Genomic DNA, 20,959 nt, shown 5'->3' with positions numbered 1-20,959 from the left:
AAGGGAACAGGTTACGAGAAGCGTGTGCGGCTCAAAACATACAGTTGTGCAAGCTAGTACAATAAAATGCCATATTTGGAGAACGGGAGAACGTTTAGTCTATTGTTCAACTCATCTCAACAATCGTGACCGGTAAAAGTTACCAAGCCCTCAGTCATCCTAACCGCTTGGCCTAGGGGGCTCAGGATAAGGGTAAAATTATACCGAACCGAGTCTACCCTTAGTTCGATAATTAATTCAAGTTAAGAATGGCTCAACCACGATCGGGTCAATAGACCCAGTCGGTCAAGCCATAACCAACATGAGGATAAACGTGCTCTCGAAGATTTTGGGATACATGATTGAGTTACAAACAATAACTACCATTATACGAGTGGAGGATCGTGTCAAGAAAGGTAACTACCTTCATCTTCAAAAGAAGGGTAAAAACCCTAAGATCGAACGGCCACCAAAGAAAGATATGAATTGATCCAACAATCGGGAATAGAAGGTAAAACTTATTTAAACAAGAGAGTTACGCACAGTGAATGTATCTGAATCATTTCCCTCCATTCTATATTGAATTCAAGCTCTGCATCAAAGCTTTGTGATCAGTTCTATTATTAACTTAGCCTTCGGAGGTGGCCTTTTGACCCCACGGTCGGGCCACGTCTAACGTTATTTTGCAGGTCATTCCCCAAGGATCTAAAGGCTAAGCAGATTCTGGTCGCATCAATAACAATTCTGAATTTAAATTGGAGGTGGTTTACTAGCAGGAAAAAAGAGTATGTGTACATCAGTTACAAAGACCTCATGGGATACAACAAGGTTGAACATCCTCTTATGGAGCTTCCAGATCTAGCTATCCAAGTGAAGGCTATAACTTACAGTCTTTCTGCTTTCCTACTTGGGAGAGACAGGCTTTTAGTGAAGCCAAAAGTGGGATAGGCCTTGACATGAAGCTTAGACCACCATGGGAATGGAATTTTCATATTGATCAGAGTCCAGATTCAAGTAAAGGATTGCATTATCCCCACACTATTGCATTAGTTATTCAAGAAGGAGGTCTACTTCTAATCCATCTCGTCAATGCTCAGAAGTAGGCTTCCTTCTTAATAGTGCAGTGAAAGGATGCGGGAAAGTGTCAAGGTAGAGGATACAACTTACACAAAAATAAATGTTAACCGATCCCAACTCTTTGGCATCTATGCAATATACTACAATTAGCCAGAGAAATTTGGTAATTTAGCTATTTTTAGCAGAGTCTAGATCTTCTTCATTAGGGTGTATCCTACACCCAATTTTATATCTCGCAACCCACCTAACAATAGGTGGATGGAGGAAATCCAAATTGGTTTTCACGAACACTTCAGAAAATTGGGGAGAGAGAGAGAAAGGGGGCTAAAATCAATAAAAAGTTGTGGAAAAGAGAGAGAAAGGGATCCATTTACTAACAAACTCTTCATGGGGAAGGCTACCTGGACCACACCACTCCTTTTTCAATCCAAACGCCTTTGTTTCTCTCTTCTCTACCTCTTCACGATTCTCTTTCTTGCTCTCTATTCTTCACTCTCTTCAACCAAATGCATTTTCAGATCCTCACCATTCGACCCAATTCAAATCCCTCTCTTCATCTACCCTCACACCTATGGGGAACACAAATATGCAATCCCAACTCTTCGATCCTCTTGCGTTTCCCCTGTTTTCTTCTCAGGTTTCCTTTAATCCTGTCTACCCTCTCCTTCATAAACTCCAATTGGTTCTCTATGTGTTATTGATGGGTTTTGTTCATTGTCTCCAGATTATTGGTTGGTCTTGCAGGAGATCAAGGATTTCTGTCTGAATTCCTCATATTCTCCCCTGGTTTTGAGGTATAAGCGGAAGAAAAGTGGTAGTTTTGCAGGAAATTTCAGTACCCAAAAAAGGTTATCTTATTTTGATCATAGTGATGATACAGCAGAGGTTTCTTGTGGATTCATGAATGAATTCCCTATCAATAGTTCCGGTAAGTTCCATTCTCCAATACCAAACTTCATTAGTACGTCATTTCAAAATAAAACTAGTTGCATTTTTCCAACACTAATTTATCCTTCTTGAATCAATTCTAGTATAATTAGGTTTGTTCAAATACTTTTAGATCGCAAATTCAATATAAATCACCATAAATGGGCGAGTTTCCAATAATTGCAACAAACTTGAAAAGCTCATTGCCTTCTTTTGATAAAGAACAAGTTTTCTTTTGCAAAGCCATTATGGCTTAATTTCTTTACTTCTAGTTTGAGATTAGTCAATATTTCGATTTTTTTTATGTGCATTAACAATGAAAAAAAGAAAAAAGAAATGAAAACAAAAACAAGAAAACATCATGAAAAAAATTACTTTTGCAGAATATCCCTGCCTTTTGCGTCACCCTTGTATTCCAAAAGAATATTTTCAAAAAAAATAGTGTTGATAGAAAACCCATTTTCTATAGCGTCAAAAAGATTTCTTTACTTCTAGTTTACTTTATCTCTGGATTTTAATTTAGAAATCGTAAAGAAGCAATTCATCAGCCCATATGCTTATTAAGGATGCTTGTTCTCTTTTGTTTCTATTGAATTCAGACAGATTTTTCATGAGGAGCTGCAAAGATGTAGTGGTAGTCTCAGCAATATTTGGCGACCACGACAAAATTCGTCAGCCGAAAGGAATCGGAGCTAAGACTACAGACATTGTTTGTTTCATTATGTTTATAGATGATACAACACTTCAAGGTCTTCATGCTCATAATATTCTTTTAGATGAAATAGAGAAAAGTGACAAGATGGGGGTGTGGAGAATAATCAGGGTTAGCGGTAAGCTTCCATATAAGAATCAAGCCATGAATGGAATGATTCCCAAATATTTAGTTCACCGGCTCTTTCCAAATGCAAAATTTAGCATCTGGGTGGATGCAAAGCTACAACTAACAGTTGATCCATTGATGTTGATTCATTCTCTTATCATTTTGGAGGATGTAGACATGGCTATCTCTAAGCATCCTTACTACCTTCACACATTGGAAGAAGCAATGGCTACTGCAAGATGGAGGAAATGGGCTGATGTGGAATCTTTGAAGACACAAATGGAGACATACTGTGAGAATGGCTTGAGGCCATGGACACCTGAAAAGCTCCCATATACCACAGGTTTGCACATGCAAAATTTAACCATCTATTCATAGCTAGTTTTGGTTAATCAGTTTTTGAATCTCATGAAGTTCCTTTAGTTAGATTGGCCATGAATTATTTTTCACTAGTAGAAAAATTATAGCTTCATGCATTACAAATGCGACATCAATAAGTTGTTCACAGTGATTGATCCTCTTCAACTATTTAAAACAATGTAATGCATTTCATTGTTGGATGATCATATTGTTAGTAAAACAAAGCATAAGTATATATACAAAAGACGAGATTTACGTGGTTTATCCCAACACTACGTCCATCACAAACAGCGATGGATGAATTTCACCATGAAGAAGATGAAGAACAAAGTACACCGTATCTGTTTTCTCCTATACTCTACCCTTTTGAGAGATAAGTAGAGAAACATATGGGCACACAACCGTCATTTCAAAGAACTTGATATTCTGAACAAGATCTGTTGCCTGGCCTTTCAGGTGCATTTAAGCCCCAGGACATTCTGCATGGTGAAAATTGATCTTCACCATACAACACCTATATGGTTCTAAATTTCCAATAGAAGATCCCTGGGTCATATGTGTATTTGTAATTAAGTATTATTCATTCCGATGCAAATCTACAATCACTAGTATAAGGAGATTATGATTGGTGCATGGTAGATCTCTAGTAATGTAGTGGTCACTGTTACTGGTTTCTTAACTTGAGTTCTCAACCATTCATCTCTTTTTGTGCATTCTGTTGTGTTGCAGATGTACCTGACAGTGCTTTGATACTTAGGAGACATGGAGTTGAGAGCAACCTCTTTTCTTGCCTGATGTTCAATGAGTTAGAAGCTTTTAATCCAAGAGATCAATTGGCTTTTGCCTTTGTGAGAGACAAAATGAACCCAAAGGTGAAGATGAATATGTTTGAAGTTGAAGTGTTTGAACAAATTGCGGTGGAGTACAGGCATAACCTAAAACATGTTGGGGGCAGTTTCACAGATGTTCCTAAGTCGAAAAGGGCAAGGTCTGATGCATCAATTAATGGGAGTAGTTGGAAATGTGAAAATTACCTTCTAGAAATGTGGGGGGAATCCCATAATTAATTATGTTTGTTATTGTTTTACCAGTGCACGGCCAAACTGACACCAGCACAAGAAAACTAAAGCTAAACCGAAGTGGGGGCAAGGGGAAAAAATGAAAACTGAAGAAGTAGAAAAAAAAATTACACTATACTAGAGGAAATTTAGTGGGTGGCCTAAGTTTAACTTGTATTAATTTACAATAATTACCCTATGGTGATTTCTTAGTAAAGTGTGAACATGTGTCTTTAAAGGAGTGTGTGTTATGTGCCAAATGGGGCCTAATTTGGTATATGGACAGTGTAATACATGATAGGTTAAAGGGCTTGACTCAGTTCGTTCTATCAGCTTCAAAGCTTTGGAGCATTAGTTAAGTGTCTAACATTTAGTATCAGAGTTAACACCATGTCAAGGGTTTGAATCCGGAAAATGACCACCTTGGAGAACGGCTACTTGGAGTAAAGTGAAATCCCAATAGAATGTGAGCTACCTAGAGTGAGAGCCATAGAGGATGGCGACTGCAAAAGCATGGTGGTATGTTATTTGCCTAATGGGACCCAAAGTGAGAGCCATCAGGGACGACGACTGCGAGAGTGTGATGATATATCATGTGCTTAATGGGGGTCTAATTTGGTGTACGACCACTAGATTGGGCCAGCCTAGTATGAGAAATGTTAAAAGACTTGATTCAACTCGATCCAAGAATCCTATGTCAAGCCCTTTAACATGTTCCACACTACCTGATCCAATCTAGTGCCTCCACACCAAATTGGGCCCCATTATGCACATAACAGTGTGCCTTAGGGAATTTTATTTTTAGAGTGATCCAAATAAATGAAATTTGCATCCATTCTCATAGACATAAGTGAAGCTAATCAATTTGACATACCATTCAAACAATTGTTCCATCATATTATTTGATTTATTAGTGTAAATGACAATTGGCTTAAAACAATGAAAGAAAATTTATCAACTCTTAGAGATGTGTTTATAATAGAGTGGTGATAATTTCTTATGCAAAGAGGTAGTAAGACTAAAGAGATTTTGGATTCAAACTTTTGTCCCTTCACCCCTTCCTCTCTTCATTTCTCATCTCTTAGGCCTCAATCCTATCCTGATTTTAGGACTCTAAAAAGTATAAATCAATAATAGTTTAATATTACTTGCATAGATTTGGTTCAGATTTATCAAAAAAGGAGGGAGAAAAAAAAATTTAGTCGAATGTTTTTTTACCCAAAAGAAAAACAAAATGAGCAAAATCAATCCATATCTTCCAGGTAATACAATGGTTCATATCATTCTTGGGATGAGGTTCACTTTGGAAGCCACTACAACATACGTATATGTCTATATTTTTAGCTTTTGAAATGTTATTGAAGCTTGCCCCCTCATTTTTCTTGTCCTATTATCTATCTTCTCTGTTTTTGGTAAAGAATGTAACATTATTTTATTTATTTATAGGGTGAAACCACAATTACTAAATTATCATATACATGTATCCATTTGAGACACATGGGTTGGTATTTGAGAGTAAGAAAGGTTTCTTGTTTTAAAATAGTTTCCTTAGCCAATGCATCTGTGGAGTCCTGATTTTGTATCGAACTTAAAATCCTTCAAGTGGGTGCACCAAACACAATGGATGTCGGATTCCCATACCGGTGAAGAAGATCTCCATGAATCAATTCGAGACCCCTAGTGAACCTCTGGAATCTGCCTTTATTGGACACGCCCAACTTCCTGTCTTCCCACACAGGGGCGGACCCAGGATGCAATATTGGGGGGCCGAAAAATGAAAACCAAATAACCTTCCCATTGAAGAAGCACTAATGTTTTTTTCTCACACATATTGTGTGGGCCCTTATAAGACCCATTTCGGTCCGACCTCTAAACTATTTTATTATATTAAAGAATAGACCCACATATATTTTATGGGCCCCACACATATTTGAAAAAAATGATAAATTATTGATAATGATAATTTTTTTTGACAAAATATAGGTAAAATTAAAGCAACAATACAAAAAATATATATACTCATGACTTCAACCCTAAAAAGTTAGATGCAAGCTAAAATTTCCTTTGATAGGAGATGTAAACCAACTTTTTTTTTTAGATAAGAGATGCAAACCAATGGTAATTAGTTACCTATTAACTATAGACATTTTATTCACAATACAAAATCAAATAACAAAAATTGCAGAAGAAATAAAGTAACATAGAATATAAAATTAAATAAAAAGAATAACAAAAAAAAAGAAAAAGAGAAGCGATAAATAAATTGAGAAATAGAAAGAGTACTAATTTTGGAGTAGATTTTTTTCCAAATTTTCTTAACCCACACTTATAAAAAGGGAAGAGAATAAATAGGAAGAAAAGAGGAGAGAGGAGATAGGAGAATAAATAGGGATTGAAGAGTTAGTTTTTAATTAGGAATAACCTTTTGATTTTTGAATACCTAATAAAAAAAAATTTCCAAAATTTCTTTTAACCCACGTTTATAGAAACAGAAGAGAACAAATAGGAAGAAAAAATGAGAGAGAAGAGATGGGAGAATAAATAAGGGATTGATGAATTAGTTTTTAATTAGGAATGATATTTATACCCATCATTTTACCTTTAAAAATTGTTCTCAATATTATTTTTTTTTAAATTCGAGGGGGGGGGGGGGCATGGCCCCCGGCCCCTTCATAGGTCTGCCCCTGCTCCCATACAACTTAGTTTTGGGAGTTCCATCTTCCCTAGGCTTGGCCGCTATTTACTACTAGGTCGGCAATAAAAGGTAAATAGTAACATTTCACATGTGGGGGGGGGGGGCAAATAGTAACATTTCACATGTGGGAAGAGAAAAAACTGGAAAAGTTAAGGGAATTAAGGGAATTCATATAAATTTTTTTAAAATCCAGGGGGGGGCATGGCCCCCCGGCCCCTTCATAGGTCCGCCCCTGCTCCCATACAACTTAGTTTTGGAAGTTCCATCTTCCCTAGGCTTGGCTGCTATTTACTACTGAGTCGGCAATAAAAGGTTTCATCTCTTTTTCAAAGCCTCAACCAAATCCACTGCTTCATCGACTGATGGACCTGCTACCTTTGCTATTGGATTGACTTAAGTGACTACCGGTACTACTGGATCTGGTTCTTTGACTGAATCAACAAGATCATTGTAATAATAAGCTTAGCAGTTAGCCTAAGTATGTCCGGATTACCTTATCGTCATTTAAGGGTCTTCTCATTCAACAGAAATGAGAGGTGGGCTGGGGTATGGAGGTGGGTTGGGGTATGGTGGTTTACCACACTGGAGCTTCATAAAAGCTATAGAGGTCTAGAAGAGTTAATGCGACTACACTATTAGTCTCCTCTAGGGATGGGGGTAGGCCCAGCCCAGGCTTGTGTTGTGTGGTGTTGTTGTTGTAAACGACCTCATAAGAAAATAATGAAAAAACTATGTGTCAGAAGTACTAAACAGAAAGCCAATCAAATCTTCTAATTGATTTATTGGAAGAAAGCGCTCCTTCAAGAATTGGCGCAAAGATCCGCCAAGACCGACATTTGGGGTGCGAAAGCATGGGGAGCAAACACTATTAGATACCCTGATAGTCTGTGCCGTAAACATAAGTATGGAAATTGGCACTAACTATTTGCCATGGAAATGGCATATAGCCTACTTGTTATTACCGAAATTAATAGTTTAATTCCTATAACAATAAAAAATTGGTATATATAAAGTTTTTTGCCACCATAATTTTTACTGTGGCAAATAGTCTAATTATAGACATAAGTATATGTGGAGGGTTTTTTGTCACGGTAATTTCTCACCATAGCAATTAGTTTAATTGTATAACAAACCATTTTGAAAATTGCCACGGACACCTCCTACCGTGGCAAATAATCATTCTATTACTACCGTGATTCCCGTAGCATTTACCCGATCTAACATTTACAAATAGTCCAATTGTCATGTTTCTCTTTAAGAATTAGGCAATCTATTATTATGGAAATGAGTCTGAGGGTTGTATATATGGGGTTTTTTTGCCACGGGTAACAAATTACCGTGGCAAATAGTCTAATTGTTATAAAATCAGTGAACCTATCAGTATGGGAGTGTATATATTGGTTTTTTGCCACGGTAAGGAATTACCATGGCAAAAGAGTCCCTAAATAGTAAATACCACGATTTTTTTTGTTCAAATGTCAATAGTTGGACTTTTTGCCACAGTTGCTTGTTTCCGTGGCAAATGTTCTATCGCAATTGACACTTTTTCTTGTAGTGACTACACTTTCACTTGACAAATATTATAATGATAAACAATCCATGCACTTTTCTTGAATTCTCAAGACTTCTATCGAACTCCATCCCTGCAGGGACAAAGAGCCTATATCGGTGTGCTACCGGAGGCTCTAAGGAGTGGGTACATCCCACAAAAAGGTGTTAACATAAAGTGGATGGTTTTGTAAAAGTAAACTTGATTTCTAATCTTGTAATTTTCTCATACTAAAAAATTGAGGTTGGTTTGTAGAGAATTTGGGCAAGAGGAACATTCTTCTCAAGGTGACAAAATATCCTGGACATCCTTCTCTTTTGAAGCTGAACTTTTTGCTTGATTATAGGGTCTGCAGACAGGTTTCAAGCGAGAAGGAACTATGTTGCTGCTCAACTCAAATGCTTAATCAAGCTTCCAACCCATTAAAGGGAGTGTGGAGTAAGGAATTGCTACACCTTTTTCTTCCCTTGTATGACCTAATGAAAACATATGTTCTGCACTTCTGATTTCTGAAAACCAGAATGTAAAAGTGGTTCTGTATAGAATAGAGAGGTAAGAATGACCAGGAATCAGAATACTACTACATAATTAAATTGCATTCAGGGACATAGTAAAAGGATTACAGAGAGATAAGTGCAAAAAGAAATTATGATCACTGAAACTACTAAGTAAATTAGCTCACTTGGTGGAACTGCTGCCCAGTTAAACTGGTCGTACAACAAAAGAAAGTTGTAATATTGAATGAAAGAAATAAATAATTGAAGATGTAAACCTAGAAATCATAAAGTGATTATTCTAGATGGAAAGGAGAATTGTTTCAGTAATCTGGCTTTGCTTATCCCTAATGAGAACCTAATCGAGTGGAAGACTTAGGCAACTTGCTTTCAATTGCCATCGGGAGTATTAATTACACTATCTTGAATGAATTACCTGTGGATCCAACTCCACGAAACCACAAGAACCATGGGAGTTCCATGCAACATCCTTCAACTCATGTTCAGACCCACAAAGATGATTTACCTTTTCCGTGCTTCTCACTCATTCATCTTGGAAAGCCAACCATTTATACGCGAGCAAGAACTAATGCTTGGAAGAATTTTAGTCAACGTTTGGCCTTCAGTCATACCTCATCAGAAATGGATTATATCCACTATTGACAAAACCTGGAACAGCAAACAGAAGACACAGGAAAAGCCAGGCTTTAATGCATTTTGGGCATTGAAAGGATAGACAAATCAAAAGGAAAGTGGAAGTACTTTCATGTGTTCTGATTAATCATTGTTGCTCAGACAAATAAAGTCCAGAGAAGCCAAAACAAGAGGTAGGAGGCAAATACAGATACTCTATACAAAGATCATTAATCATTTTCATTGGTCTTGGTTTAATTGGCAAAAGTATTAACATTAGTAAATCACTCATGTAAAATGGTCCGAAGTTAACTTATGTTCCCCAAGATTACTTGAAAATAAACAAACATAAAAACCTATTTAATACTTGTCACTTGAAAAACAATTGCACTAACATAGTTTCTAAAAGCATATGACTATTCTTCAAATAGGAAAGAAATTCCAGGAATGCTCACAATGGTTTTAGCTGTATCTGATAAGAGTTTGACCATGCATCACATAGCTTCTAATCCATGGCTGATCATAGCTGATAGGATGTCAACCCATGTGTCAGGCACTCCGGGTAGGCACCAGTGCATGCAGTCTTGTCCCCAGACAGAGACTGCATCCTTCTTTCCCAACCAAATTGCTGGGTGGGCATCTGCTCTGAATTCACTCAAATGGCTTAGATCAAGTAAATGGATGTTTGTGCCTCGTAATGCTTCTTTAATCAGGTAATTTATTTGCCTTGCTTCTTTATTCACTCCTTTATACCTGGGATCAAACCACATGTCAAGCTGTCAAGACATCAGTACAAAGTTCTCATATAATTTGGGTTCCTCTGCCATCTCCAAAGCCATCTACTATAGTTATTAATCAGGCAGTTGGATGTAGAACTAAATTTGATCAAAACAGTAGGCAAACAACATTTTCCCAGAGAATAAGATCCAGATTTAACAGAAATCAAATTAAACAAAATCAGATGTCAAACAAAGCTGAAACAGCTTGAGTTCAATAAATAGCATTGGAATGATTAGCTGAAAACCTGAACATAGTTAGATGGCCAGATCAATTAATAGGTCAAAGTACTAGTAGCAATAGGACTAGGAGTAAAAAGGTCATACCCAGTACATGAGGCTCCTGCCACTGCTAGATCTGGGGAGGGTCATAATGCATGTAGGCTAACCTTACTTAGGCAACGGAGGCTGTTTCTAGACTTGACCTGCAGGCCATGACCACTTGGTAGCAATCTTGCTGTTGTGCCAAGGCCCATATTCCAGCAATAGGACTAGGAATAAACAGTAAATATCTAATGGACTATAGTTTGAAAGTGAAGATAGGTTGCTGGTCTCACACATCAAGAAGTAACCTATAATCAGTAAATAATAGGTATCATGAATTTAGAATTAAAAAAATTCAGATATAAAAAAGAGGGTTTAACAAGGTAAAGGGAAAGGTAAATTTTTTATTTCAGCAGCCAATCGACTGAACAATAATTTATTGAGATTTAAATCCACTTCTTGTGATTCAATTAAATTTCATCCAAATCCAATGGCTGGTTTGGTTAATCTCAGAAGGACATATTACATAATATCTTTAAAAGTGGCACTGTAGTCGCAAAAAATAGAAGATTTACTTGTTAACTGATGAAGATGGAACAATGAGAATAGAATATTAAACCAGACTCACACCACAATGTGGTTTGATTGGATCAAACACCAATTTACATTGATCCCCATACAAGGGTTCCTTAATCAAACACAAGGGATCTTGATCAAACAAAGAGATCTTCGAACATGAAGAGTTGAGCAAAAGATGCGATCCCCCCCCCCCCAATTCATGTACAATGCTTTTCCCTTTACAATACTATATAAAAGACACTAACACTGAGAATGAAAGACTAATCCAATGAATAATAAAGTAACTTAAACTGATTATTAAAAACTGAAATAATAAAATAAAATTAACTCAATGACATAGTGAAACTTTAAGTCCTAACATACAGATGACTTAAGTTTGATGAGACCCCAACAATTTAATATCTAAATTAAGCAATTAAGACAGCAACTTAAATTGAACAACAGAAAACCTGTTCAATTGAACTAGCCCAAAACAGCTTAATCCTATACTCAACCATATTACCCACCCTTAGGCCTATAAAAGCAACCCATCACATTGGAAACCCCATGGATCAAAGAATCACATGCATATAACCCAACCTTAACTTTCCTAATTTAATATCCTACGACCTCCCTCCAGCCGTATCCCTACCCCCCCCCCCCCCCCAAAAAAAAAAAAAAAAGTGCACCCAACTGATTCCTATTTTCTAGGCAGAATGAGTGCAGTGTGGTGACAGTTCATGTCTGGATAAAACTTAGATAGGGCACAACCAGAATTTTCACCCTGGCCCTAATGGTTTTAGTATGAGTTTCTTCCTTGCTGCTTGGGATTTCATTGAGAATGATCGAGTTCATGCTATTCGAAGCTTCTTCCTCAACCCTTCCCAGCTTGCTTCCATCAACCAAACTTTTCTCTACCTTATCCCCAAGAAGCCTGGAAGCCTCCTCCCTTTCGATTTCCATCCCATCTCCCTCTGTAATCTCCTCTATAAATTCATCTCCAAAATCCTTGCCAATAGGCTCAAGCTTGTCTTGCCCTCTCTTATGAGTCCTAACCAATCATCTTTTATCTCCGGCCGTAGTATCTTTGATAACATTCTCCTATGTGCAGAAATTGTCAGAAGTTCCCAACCGCTCTCCATAAGGTTGACCTCCACAAAGCCTTTGACTCCACCTCCTGAGACTTTATTAGTGAGGTTCCCTCAGAGCCTCAGCCATGGGATAACCTTCTTCTTTTATCCACTGGATTGAAGTCTGCATCTCTTCTGCTCATTTCTCCATCATCACTAATGGTTCCCCTGTAGCTACTTCTCCTCTCGTGTTAAAATCCGTCAAGGGTGCTCTCTCCCCTTGCCTCTTCACCCTAGCCCTAGAAGTCCTATTCCGCCTCCTCCAATCCAAGATTGACCAACTCCTCATTTCCCCCATTCCCAAGTGTAAAGCCCTAAAGCTCACCCATCTTGTTTTTGCTGATGACCTCATGATCTTCTCTAAAGCAGACCACCCCTCCATCTCCTCTATTCTCTCCACTCTCTCCTACTTCAAGTCCCTGTTTGGTCTCAAAGTCAATGTTGAAAAATCCACTATCTTACTCTCAGGCATCTCAAATTCCGCTCGTTCCTCCCTCTTACTGCTCTCCAGCTTCAAGCTTGGGACCTTCCCTGTGACCTATTTGGGTCTCCCCCTTATCCCTGGTAGGCTCACCCGCCACCATTGCTCCTCTATGCTTGATCACATTAGGAAGAAACTCCAACTTTGGAAAGGCAAACTTCTCTTTTTTTGCCGGTAGAGTTGTTCTCAACCATTATGTCCTCCAATCCTCCTATCTCTACTAGTGTGGCATCTTTCCTTTTTCCAAATCTACCATCCATACCATGGAATCCCTCTTTACTACTTTTCTTTGAAAGAGCCAAGAATCCACTCGTTTTCTCTATTCTATCAGTTGGGCTGCCACCTATCGGCTTAAATCTGAAGGAGGGCCTGGTATCCATCAGATTTATGATGTTAATTAGGCCTGTCTCCTCAAACTCATCTAAAAAATTGCCTCTAAACTTGATTCCATTTGGGTTTCTTGGTTATACTCATATCTCCTCAAAGCAAATTCCATTTGGACTTCCCTGCCCCTCTCCACCTCTTCTTGGATATGGAAAATACTTCTAACTCTTCGGCCACTTGCCCTTTCTGCAATCTCTACTCAAATCTCATCTAGTTCCTCCACCTCCTTTTGGCTTGACCCCTGGGGCATCCGATGGGCATATTGTTCTCTATTATAGGTCCTCAGGCTGTTTATGATTCCCACATCCCAAAAACAATCCCCCTTTCCTCTTTCATCTCTAATGGCTCTTGGTCCCCTTCTCCCCATCCCTATCACACACAAGTTTGGAGTTCCCTCCCCCCTTCTCCCTCCACCTACGACATCATCGTGTGGACCCCGTCCCCTACCAAAACCTTCACTACCGCCTTTGCTTGGAATCTTCTTAGATCCCATTGCCCCCTATCCCTTGGATCCCCACTAGTTTGGTTCAAATGCCACATCCCTCGCCAATCTCTCACCCTTTGGAAATCCCTTAACCTGGCCCTCCCCACTCAAGCTTTCCTCAGCAGCCGCCACATCCCTACCAACCCCAATTGTATCCTTTGTTGGAACGGTATTGAGAACCTTGACCACCTTTTCTTCAGTTGTCCCTTCTCCCGACCCATCTAGAGTTTAACCCTTGCTTCTATTTGGCCTAGATTGAGGCGGTCTTTTGGTTTTGCTTAAGATTGAAAATGGATCCTAAGAACATTCTCTGGCTCAATGATTTGCGACCATGTGGGTAAGCTCGTCTTTGTTGCTATTGTTCACCACTTATGGTGGGAGTGCAACATGAGAAGATGGACCTCCAAATCTCGTTCCCAAAGCTTGATTTGGAATGCCATCTATTTTGATGTTTATTCTAGGGTCATTTCTATGCCTCATCCCCCTGTTGCTGATTCTCCAAGGAATAGGTTGATTGTTAGTTCTTGGAGTCTTAGTTCTCCTCTCCAGTCGACCTCTTGATTGCTTGTCCCCCCCCCCCCGTTCTTCCCTTTCTTTTCTCTTTGTAATTTCCCTTTTGCCGTGGTTTCTCTAATATATTTATTTATTCATCAAAAAGAAAAAGAACTACTAAATAGTTTTGAGAAAATTCCACTAACACCCCAAAATGGAGACCTTAAAGCACTGACACCACACTTTATGTTTAAAAAGCACAGAGACCCCAAAATTGAATTTTCATTGGATATATTTGTCCAATTTGTCATTGAAAACCTTTCAAACATTGTTTATTATAAAGATATTTTTTAAAATAAACAATGATTTAACTGTTTACAGTGATAAATTTGACACATTGATGAGCACAGTTATGTGTGAAATCTTAGGGCATAAAACATGCATTTTACACACTTAGAGTGGAGCTACCTAGGGTTTTATGTTGTTTTGCAGATTTGAGGACTTTTCAATATTTAAGCAAATATTTGGAGTTTTGGGTATGAATCATGCAATTTTACACGTCAAGAGGTCCATTCAAATTCTCAAATGCAAAAATGGGCCTGATCTGGAGCATGATGGGCTAGAGATGTGATTATGGGCCAACTCCGAAATATTTAAGAGATAAATAAAGCAAATTTGATCTACGGCTGAGATTATAAATTATCAATCAAATCTACAGAGATATTATTGAGAGAGTCCAAATTGAGAAAAGAGTCCTTGCATACCTCAATATCTTATTTCCTATTTGTGATTTGATTAAAGAAAAAAAAAAGAGGAAAAAACAATTATATTCAGATAAGGAAGAAGGAAAAATCCCGTTTTTGAATGTCTCTGTTCAATTTTGCATCGAACGGTCATCCGATGTCCGATCGAGCTGATTTTTGGAGAAGAGCTTCACGACTTCTTGATCCTCAAATCCAACGGTGGAATTGTGCATTTGATCTCTCTAAGTAAGTCTGATTAGTACGTCAAAACCCTAATTGGTTGAGTCAGATAGAAACCCTGAGTTTGATTCAAATTCCGGCAAGATTCATATCCCATGTAAACTCTATAAAAGGAGAGCATACTCCATCAAGGGGAAACGTTTTTTTGAGCTTAGTAGAAGCACTCTTTCTTCTCTCTTCAGTTTATTTAGGCTTCCTCTAGTTTTCTTTGCTTGCAATTGTGAGATTTAAATTTTTAGATTGAATGTTTAGGTTTAATTTTTCTATGTAATGCGATTCAAGTTCAAGTTTCAAGCTTTAAGATTCGTTATTCTCTGGGTCTAGCAATTGCAGATCTAGATCAAGATCATTCTAGATCTAGATCTGGTTTTTAGGGTTGGTTGGGATTCGAATCGTTTGTTCAATTCGCAAGTAAGTAACCTTCTTCAATAATCTTCTCTCCTCCCTCCATTCCCGCTTCTATCTACCCCTCCATATTCTTAATTTAGGATTTACTTTCAGCATTTATTTATTGTTCTCCCTTCCCCTGGGTCCTTGATCAGAGATGCTTACAGTCGTGCCTCTCTTTGGTTAAGGTTTCCCTTTCCTTTTATTGCTTTAATTATTTCTTTTCTGCAGTTTCTTTTTCTCTAATATTCGTTCCCTTGATAGGTGGACTGTAAGCTACAGCAAAGGGTCCACGGTCAAAGTCATTATAATTATACTCCCCTTACCTAGATCTAGAGCTGACACTCGGATCACTTCCCTTTTATTTTTATTTATTTATTATTCGCATTTTTTATGCCTTTATTAATTATGAGTTGATTATGTTTGCTTTAATTTTCGTTTCAATTCGATCGCATTAGATGTATGGATTAGGACCGTTCGTTTAGTTTAATTAAGTAATTAACAAATTTTAATCATTGCACTCTCGCATTATCATTAAGAAGTTAATTCTAAAGTGGCATATCTCTTTGATATAGACCCGTTAGCTACACGATACCGTGCGCTTGCGGTTACTTTTAATTTCACAAACACATATATCCAATAAAAATCCAATTTTTGGGTCTCTATGCTTTTTAACATAAAGTGGAGTGTCAGTGCTTTAAGGCCCCCATTTTGGGGGTGCCAGAGCAATTTGCTTTATAGTTTTTCATTCTAAGTGCTAAAACAAAGAAGACATGGAAGTGCACATTTGGTTGCTTCTGTAATATAGAACACACAGATGTTGGGCCAACTTTCCAGCTAAACATAACCAGAAATTCAGTACTCCACATCCAGAATATTCTATTATATTATAGTGGGAGAATGTAAATGAGCTAGACCACCCGGAAGTTGGGCCAAGTTTCCAGTTAAATACATATCCATTAATTCAGTACTCCACACAATGAACTTTTAGAATATTCTATTAGGTTGCTGCATGAGAATCATTAGATAGTACAAGTAGAAGGGAAAAACAAGAGATTATTGAGGAAAGAGGAAAATGGAAAATGTCCCAAGTAGCATATTTTGCAGTTTGGGCAGCAGCCAATCAAAGGAAGTCTCAAAATCATGAGTAGACCAAAACAATCACAATATCAGATAATAGAATCTACAACCTAGTTGCCGCATGTACAGCTTTGAAGACATGCATGGAAGCTTCCTAGCCCAAATAGGATGTATTCCATTACAAGAGAAATGTCTTCCATGATAAAAAGAATAACTAGCTGTTGATTAGTTCATACCTGGTCAGCTTTCAGAGGCTCCTCGAACAAGCAACTACCATTTTGGTTCCAATCACCACCATAAAAGTGCCTTGGAGACTGCAAACGCCAGAACTTAAGGGTCCCATTAGGAACTTCCCTTTCTATATAAGAGACCATACTTTGAAGTACAGCCTGAAGTCCATCTAGCATTCCAAGTGGAGGACTTATCGGTTGCCCTGTCCGGTAGAAGACAAGAGGCGTCTCTTTGGGGAATTTATCAAAGCCCCACCTGATACATTACAACATTAGAAAGCTTTCCGTGTTTATCTACATACTATAACATGCTAATAAAATTTCTTTAAACTGAGTTAATATCTCCAAATAGAGAGGGGCAGATAACCATTCAAAAATAAGGAATGCAAGTCTCATCTGGATTGGGAAGGGTTGAGAACAAAGATGCAGCCGTAGAATCATGAGGTACTTATCACACCAAATAAAAACACTACAAGGTACTTGCAGACTTTCTGATAGATGGAATCAACCTATCAGGTAAAAGGATACTGTGTTCCCTGCCAATCTTTTAATACTTGTGGATTGACGATATAATACAAGGATGAGAACCAAAATACTAGGTTTCCTGATGACCATATGCAGTTGAATTTCATGATAGTCGAGCTTAACTCCAGTCTCTAACAAGAAACCAGGAAATTGCTACGTCAAAAGATGGCTACTTCCTGTCTACAGTATAATAATGAATTGATGGATACCCTTCAGACTCATAGATAGCACATTAAAAGAATTAGACAAAAAAGTATTAAAAGATGAAGAGAATTACTTACCAGTGTCCAGTATTAAAAATCAGCACATCATAGAACTTGGAGGCTTCATTCCAATCATCTGCAGGAGTGTCAATATCAACTCGATATATCCCCTTCAATCCATCTTGATCCGGCAAATTTAACTGTTTACTGGACTGCCACCTTCATATGATCAGTTGGGAAAGGTGAGCCTTTAGAAAATAAAAATCCCAGAAAATATCAAGCATTCAAGTAAGAGAAGCTTGTTATCAACTAATTTTAGACCGACAGAAAATTATCAAAAGCACAAAGTTCTAAATCAGAATTAAGACGTGAATAGAAGCCAACTGGTGAAGCAAATTAATGAAACTAAGAAACCGAAATTTCTTACTCGTATTTGGCAAGCAAAACGGCCCGATGGTATCCAACTGTAACATTATACTTGGGGAAGTACGCTCCTCTCCATGCACCCTTCCTCTTCCATTTCTTCGCTCTTTGGTCCGCCACACGAAGAATGCAAAGAAATGACACCAAGAAATTCTCGTTCAAGGAGTCCCCAACAAACCCAATTTTCTTATTTCTCATCAAACCCAGAAAAGCAAAGGGATCAATCCGTGAATAATTGCAATTTTCCGGCACCCATCTCCACGAATTGATTTTCTCCATGTTCTCTCTCTTGTTCCTCAAGCAATTCCAAGCATTCCGGTGAAATGGGCAGTTTTCATCATAGAAAGGTTTATAGTTGAGATCTTGAACCCAGTTTCCCTTGTACAAATTGCAAGTTGAAAATAGGTTAGTTTTCTCTGATGGGTTCTGTCGAGATTTCCTGAGAGAGGGATCTGGAAAATCTGATAGCTGGGGAGAGGTCGAGTAGAAAGAAAGAATAGAGGAATAGAGGAAAAAAAGTAAACACGTTACAAGAATAAGCCCAGAAAAAATGGTGGGTTTTGAAGCCATCTTCTCAGAGAAAGTGAGATCAGGAGAGTTCCATTGGTGTGTTACTAAGAGAGCAGTATTGGGCGTCACAGGCGTCACAGTTGCAGAACATTACCAAGGAATGCATCAGGTTACCTGGAATCGTAATTAGAGCCCGAAAGAGGAGAGAAGCATCTGGATGGACATCTAACAGGAGAGGCTATGATAAGATGGAACTGGCTAACCGTGTGAAATTCTTTTCCACTCTCTGCTCAGCATCCTTTGTTACTCCAGCTATGTCTTCGAGTGGTTGAAATAACTGGATTTAGATGGTATTCGTTCGGCCTGAGAACTTATGGACGTCGAAGAAGTATGATGTTCCCCTCCAAAATATTTCGATGGCTACTTGGTGTTGGATTTTAACGAACTTGCCTATTCGTCTTGGATCGTAGCATCAAGTTTGATTTGAAAACATTACCAAAAATAAAATAAAATAAGGTTTGATCTGGGAGCTATGGGAAACTGTTGTTCCATTTTATGATCCCCATCCCATATAACGGATGAAGATATTACACATGCCATCAGCAAAAATGAAACTTTAGACGTCTTCTCTAAAGTGTTGGTATTTTTTACATATCAATCGACTAAATGGTGGAGGATTATAGACCCTAAGTTAGAGTAAAATCCTCGCATTGAAGGAAGGGTTGAGTCCAACATTTATCTAGATGTTGTTAAAATGAATATCACAAAATAATGAATTGAAAAATAAATAAAAAGAAAACATAGAGATTTAACGTGATTCACACACCAATAAAATGTGTATTGCATTAATCAATGAATGTGTTGCATCTACCAACAAAAAAGAAGAGTTTTTCACCATATAGAAGAAGTACAAAAAGAATATTACAACCAATCTTCGAAAATGGCGTTATAAGAACTCTCACCCAAAACCCTAATGGAAAATTCCTAATCTCTTAATAATGTGGTAGACAAATATAAGATACATATATGTAAATTCAAACCAGCTCATTTAGGTCACCCAACAAAATATATTGGTCTAAGTCCATCTTCCTAAATGAGTACAAAAATTCATGTCACAAACACAACAAATGTATATGTTGTGTTTCATTTGAGTCCTTCGGACTATGGCACTCCCGCACACTTCAATTCACATTGACGCCAATGGTTGAAAAGAGTGTCATTATGAGGAAACAAATCTACATCAATAAAATCTCTCCATGAATTTCCTTCCATTTGGGCTGCTCTCTATACTTCTCACATGAACAGAAGATAATCGTCACTCTACTCAAAGTTAAGTTGATCCAAACCACAGAGTTCCGTTTTCTCCCTTTTGCGTTTCTCTCTTCACTATGTTTCGTTTTCCATTAGTTTGTCTCTCACAGGAACACCTCCTCACTTTTACTCAAAGAAAGAAAAACCAGGACCATGACGAAGTTCATATGAGGATCAATGGTCAGTACATAAAAATCTGCCATAAAGCTGAAGGAGAACCCTTACAATTCCAATAAAATTATTTTCATTGATAGTCATGGTCAGCTTAGAAATATATTCGCTCTTGTATAGCTTTGTATATTATATTAGCCATCAATTTTATTTTAGAAACAATTGTATTAGATAGAAATGATTAACGTCGATCAGGAGTCTGTGTGTGTGTTTCACTGTTTTGTTAGAGAGAGTGGAATCACTGGTTACCAGTGTTTCCAACAAATAATTCGACAGAAAGAGAATTGAAATGGGCCAACTTACCTGCTCCTTGATTAGTCTTCAAGGTTGCTAATTACTTTGGATTGGGGCCCCATAAAGATCACAAATTGCACTTGTCTTAATGAACTTTCAAATTGCAGATATGGCAAAGTCCCTGGTGATGTCCTCAGTAATTGGAAAGCTTGGTTCATCTGAAGTGATCCTCGGGAGAGCACATATACTAGCAGCAATGTGAAATCTAAAGAACCGCTTCATTCAATTTTTGACCATTTTCTCAAGGTATACTTCAACCTGAGGAATTTATTTACTACCATGTCAAAGAGCTGTGGCATGGGAGACATGTACTTCGGTATCCACTTCTGAAATATTGTATGATTGATCATGCCTCTAGAGTAACCGTTGATAGTCTAGAGTGACTCAAAACTCTCTTGGGAAACCAAATCATGCACTGCAATTTCAAGAACCGTTCTAGATTTCATTAAGTCCCCACAATTTTGATTATAACTTCTATGTCAATATTTGTTATTGATAGTGTCTTCCAAAGTAGCCAGCCTACACAAGCTGAAATCAACTTTAGTGAACACGGAATATCGGTAAGCCTGCAGAAGGCTTTGTCAACATTCCTTATCTATTTCAATACACCTGGGAAGCGTTGCCTCAATGCAGACCAAATGGGTGGGGGAGGGGCAAAGAAGATCTCTTAGGGAGGAAAAG

General features: G+C 37.9%; 2 protein-coding genes across 2 annotated transcripts; one reads left to right on the top strand and one right to left on the bottom strand.

Moving 5' to 3' along the window:
- The first annotated feature begins 1,443 nt into the window (after positions 1–1,443).
- On the top strand, positions 1,444–4,230 carry LOC149006641 (alkaline ceramidase TOD1-like). The gene is made up of 4 exons (XM_089165502.1): positions 1,444–1,693; positions 1,781–1,984; positions 2,583–3,146; positions 3,893–4,230. Exons 1-4 carry the CDS (start codon positions 1,444–1,446, stop codon positions 4,228–4,230), a joined length of 1,356 nt encoding a protein of 451 aa, XP_089021628.1.
- A 4,249-nt stretch (positions 4,231–8,479) lies between these two features.
- On the bottom strand, positions 8,480–19,078 carry TBL12 (trichome birefringence-like protein (DUF828)). Its single transcript, XM_089165935.1, has 5 exons — positions 17,997–19,078; positions 17,648–17,788; positions 16,848–17,097; positions 10,048–10,368; positions 8,480–9,628 (listed from the first exon to the last, which is right to left on the bottom strand). Exons 1-4 carry the CDS (start codon positions 18,560–18,562, stop codon positions 10,087–10,089), a joined length of 1,239 nt encoding a protein of 412 aa, XP_089022061.1. The 5' UTR covers positions 18,563–19,078; the 3' UTR covers positions 8,480–9,628; positions 10,048–10,086.
- Positions 19,079–20,959: the final 1,881 nt, after the last annotated feature.

Source organism: Hakea prostrata, chromosome 8 (genome assembly GCF_041222555.1).
Source record: "Hakea prostrata isolate BN-2017 chromosome 8, UWA_Hpros_2, whole genome shotgun sequence".
Classification (NCBI taxonomy): domain Eukaryota; kingdom Viridiplantae; phylum Streptophyta; class Magnoliopsida; order Proteales; family Proteaceae; genus Hakea; species Hakea prostrata.
This window is presented reverse-complemented; position numbering and strand designations above follow the sequence as displayed.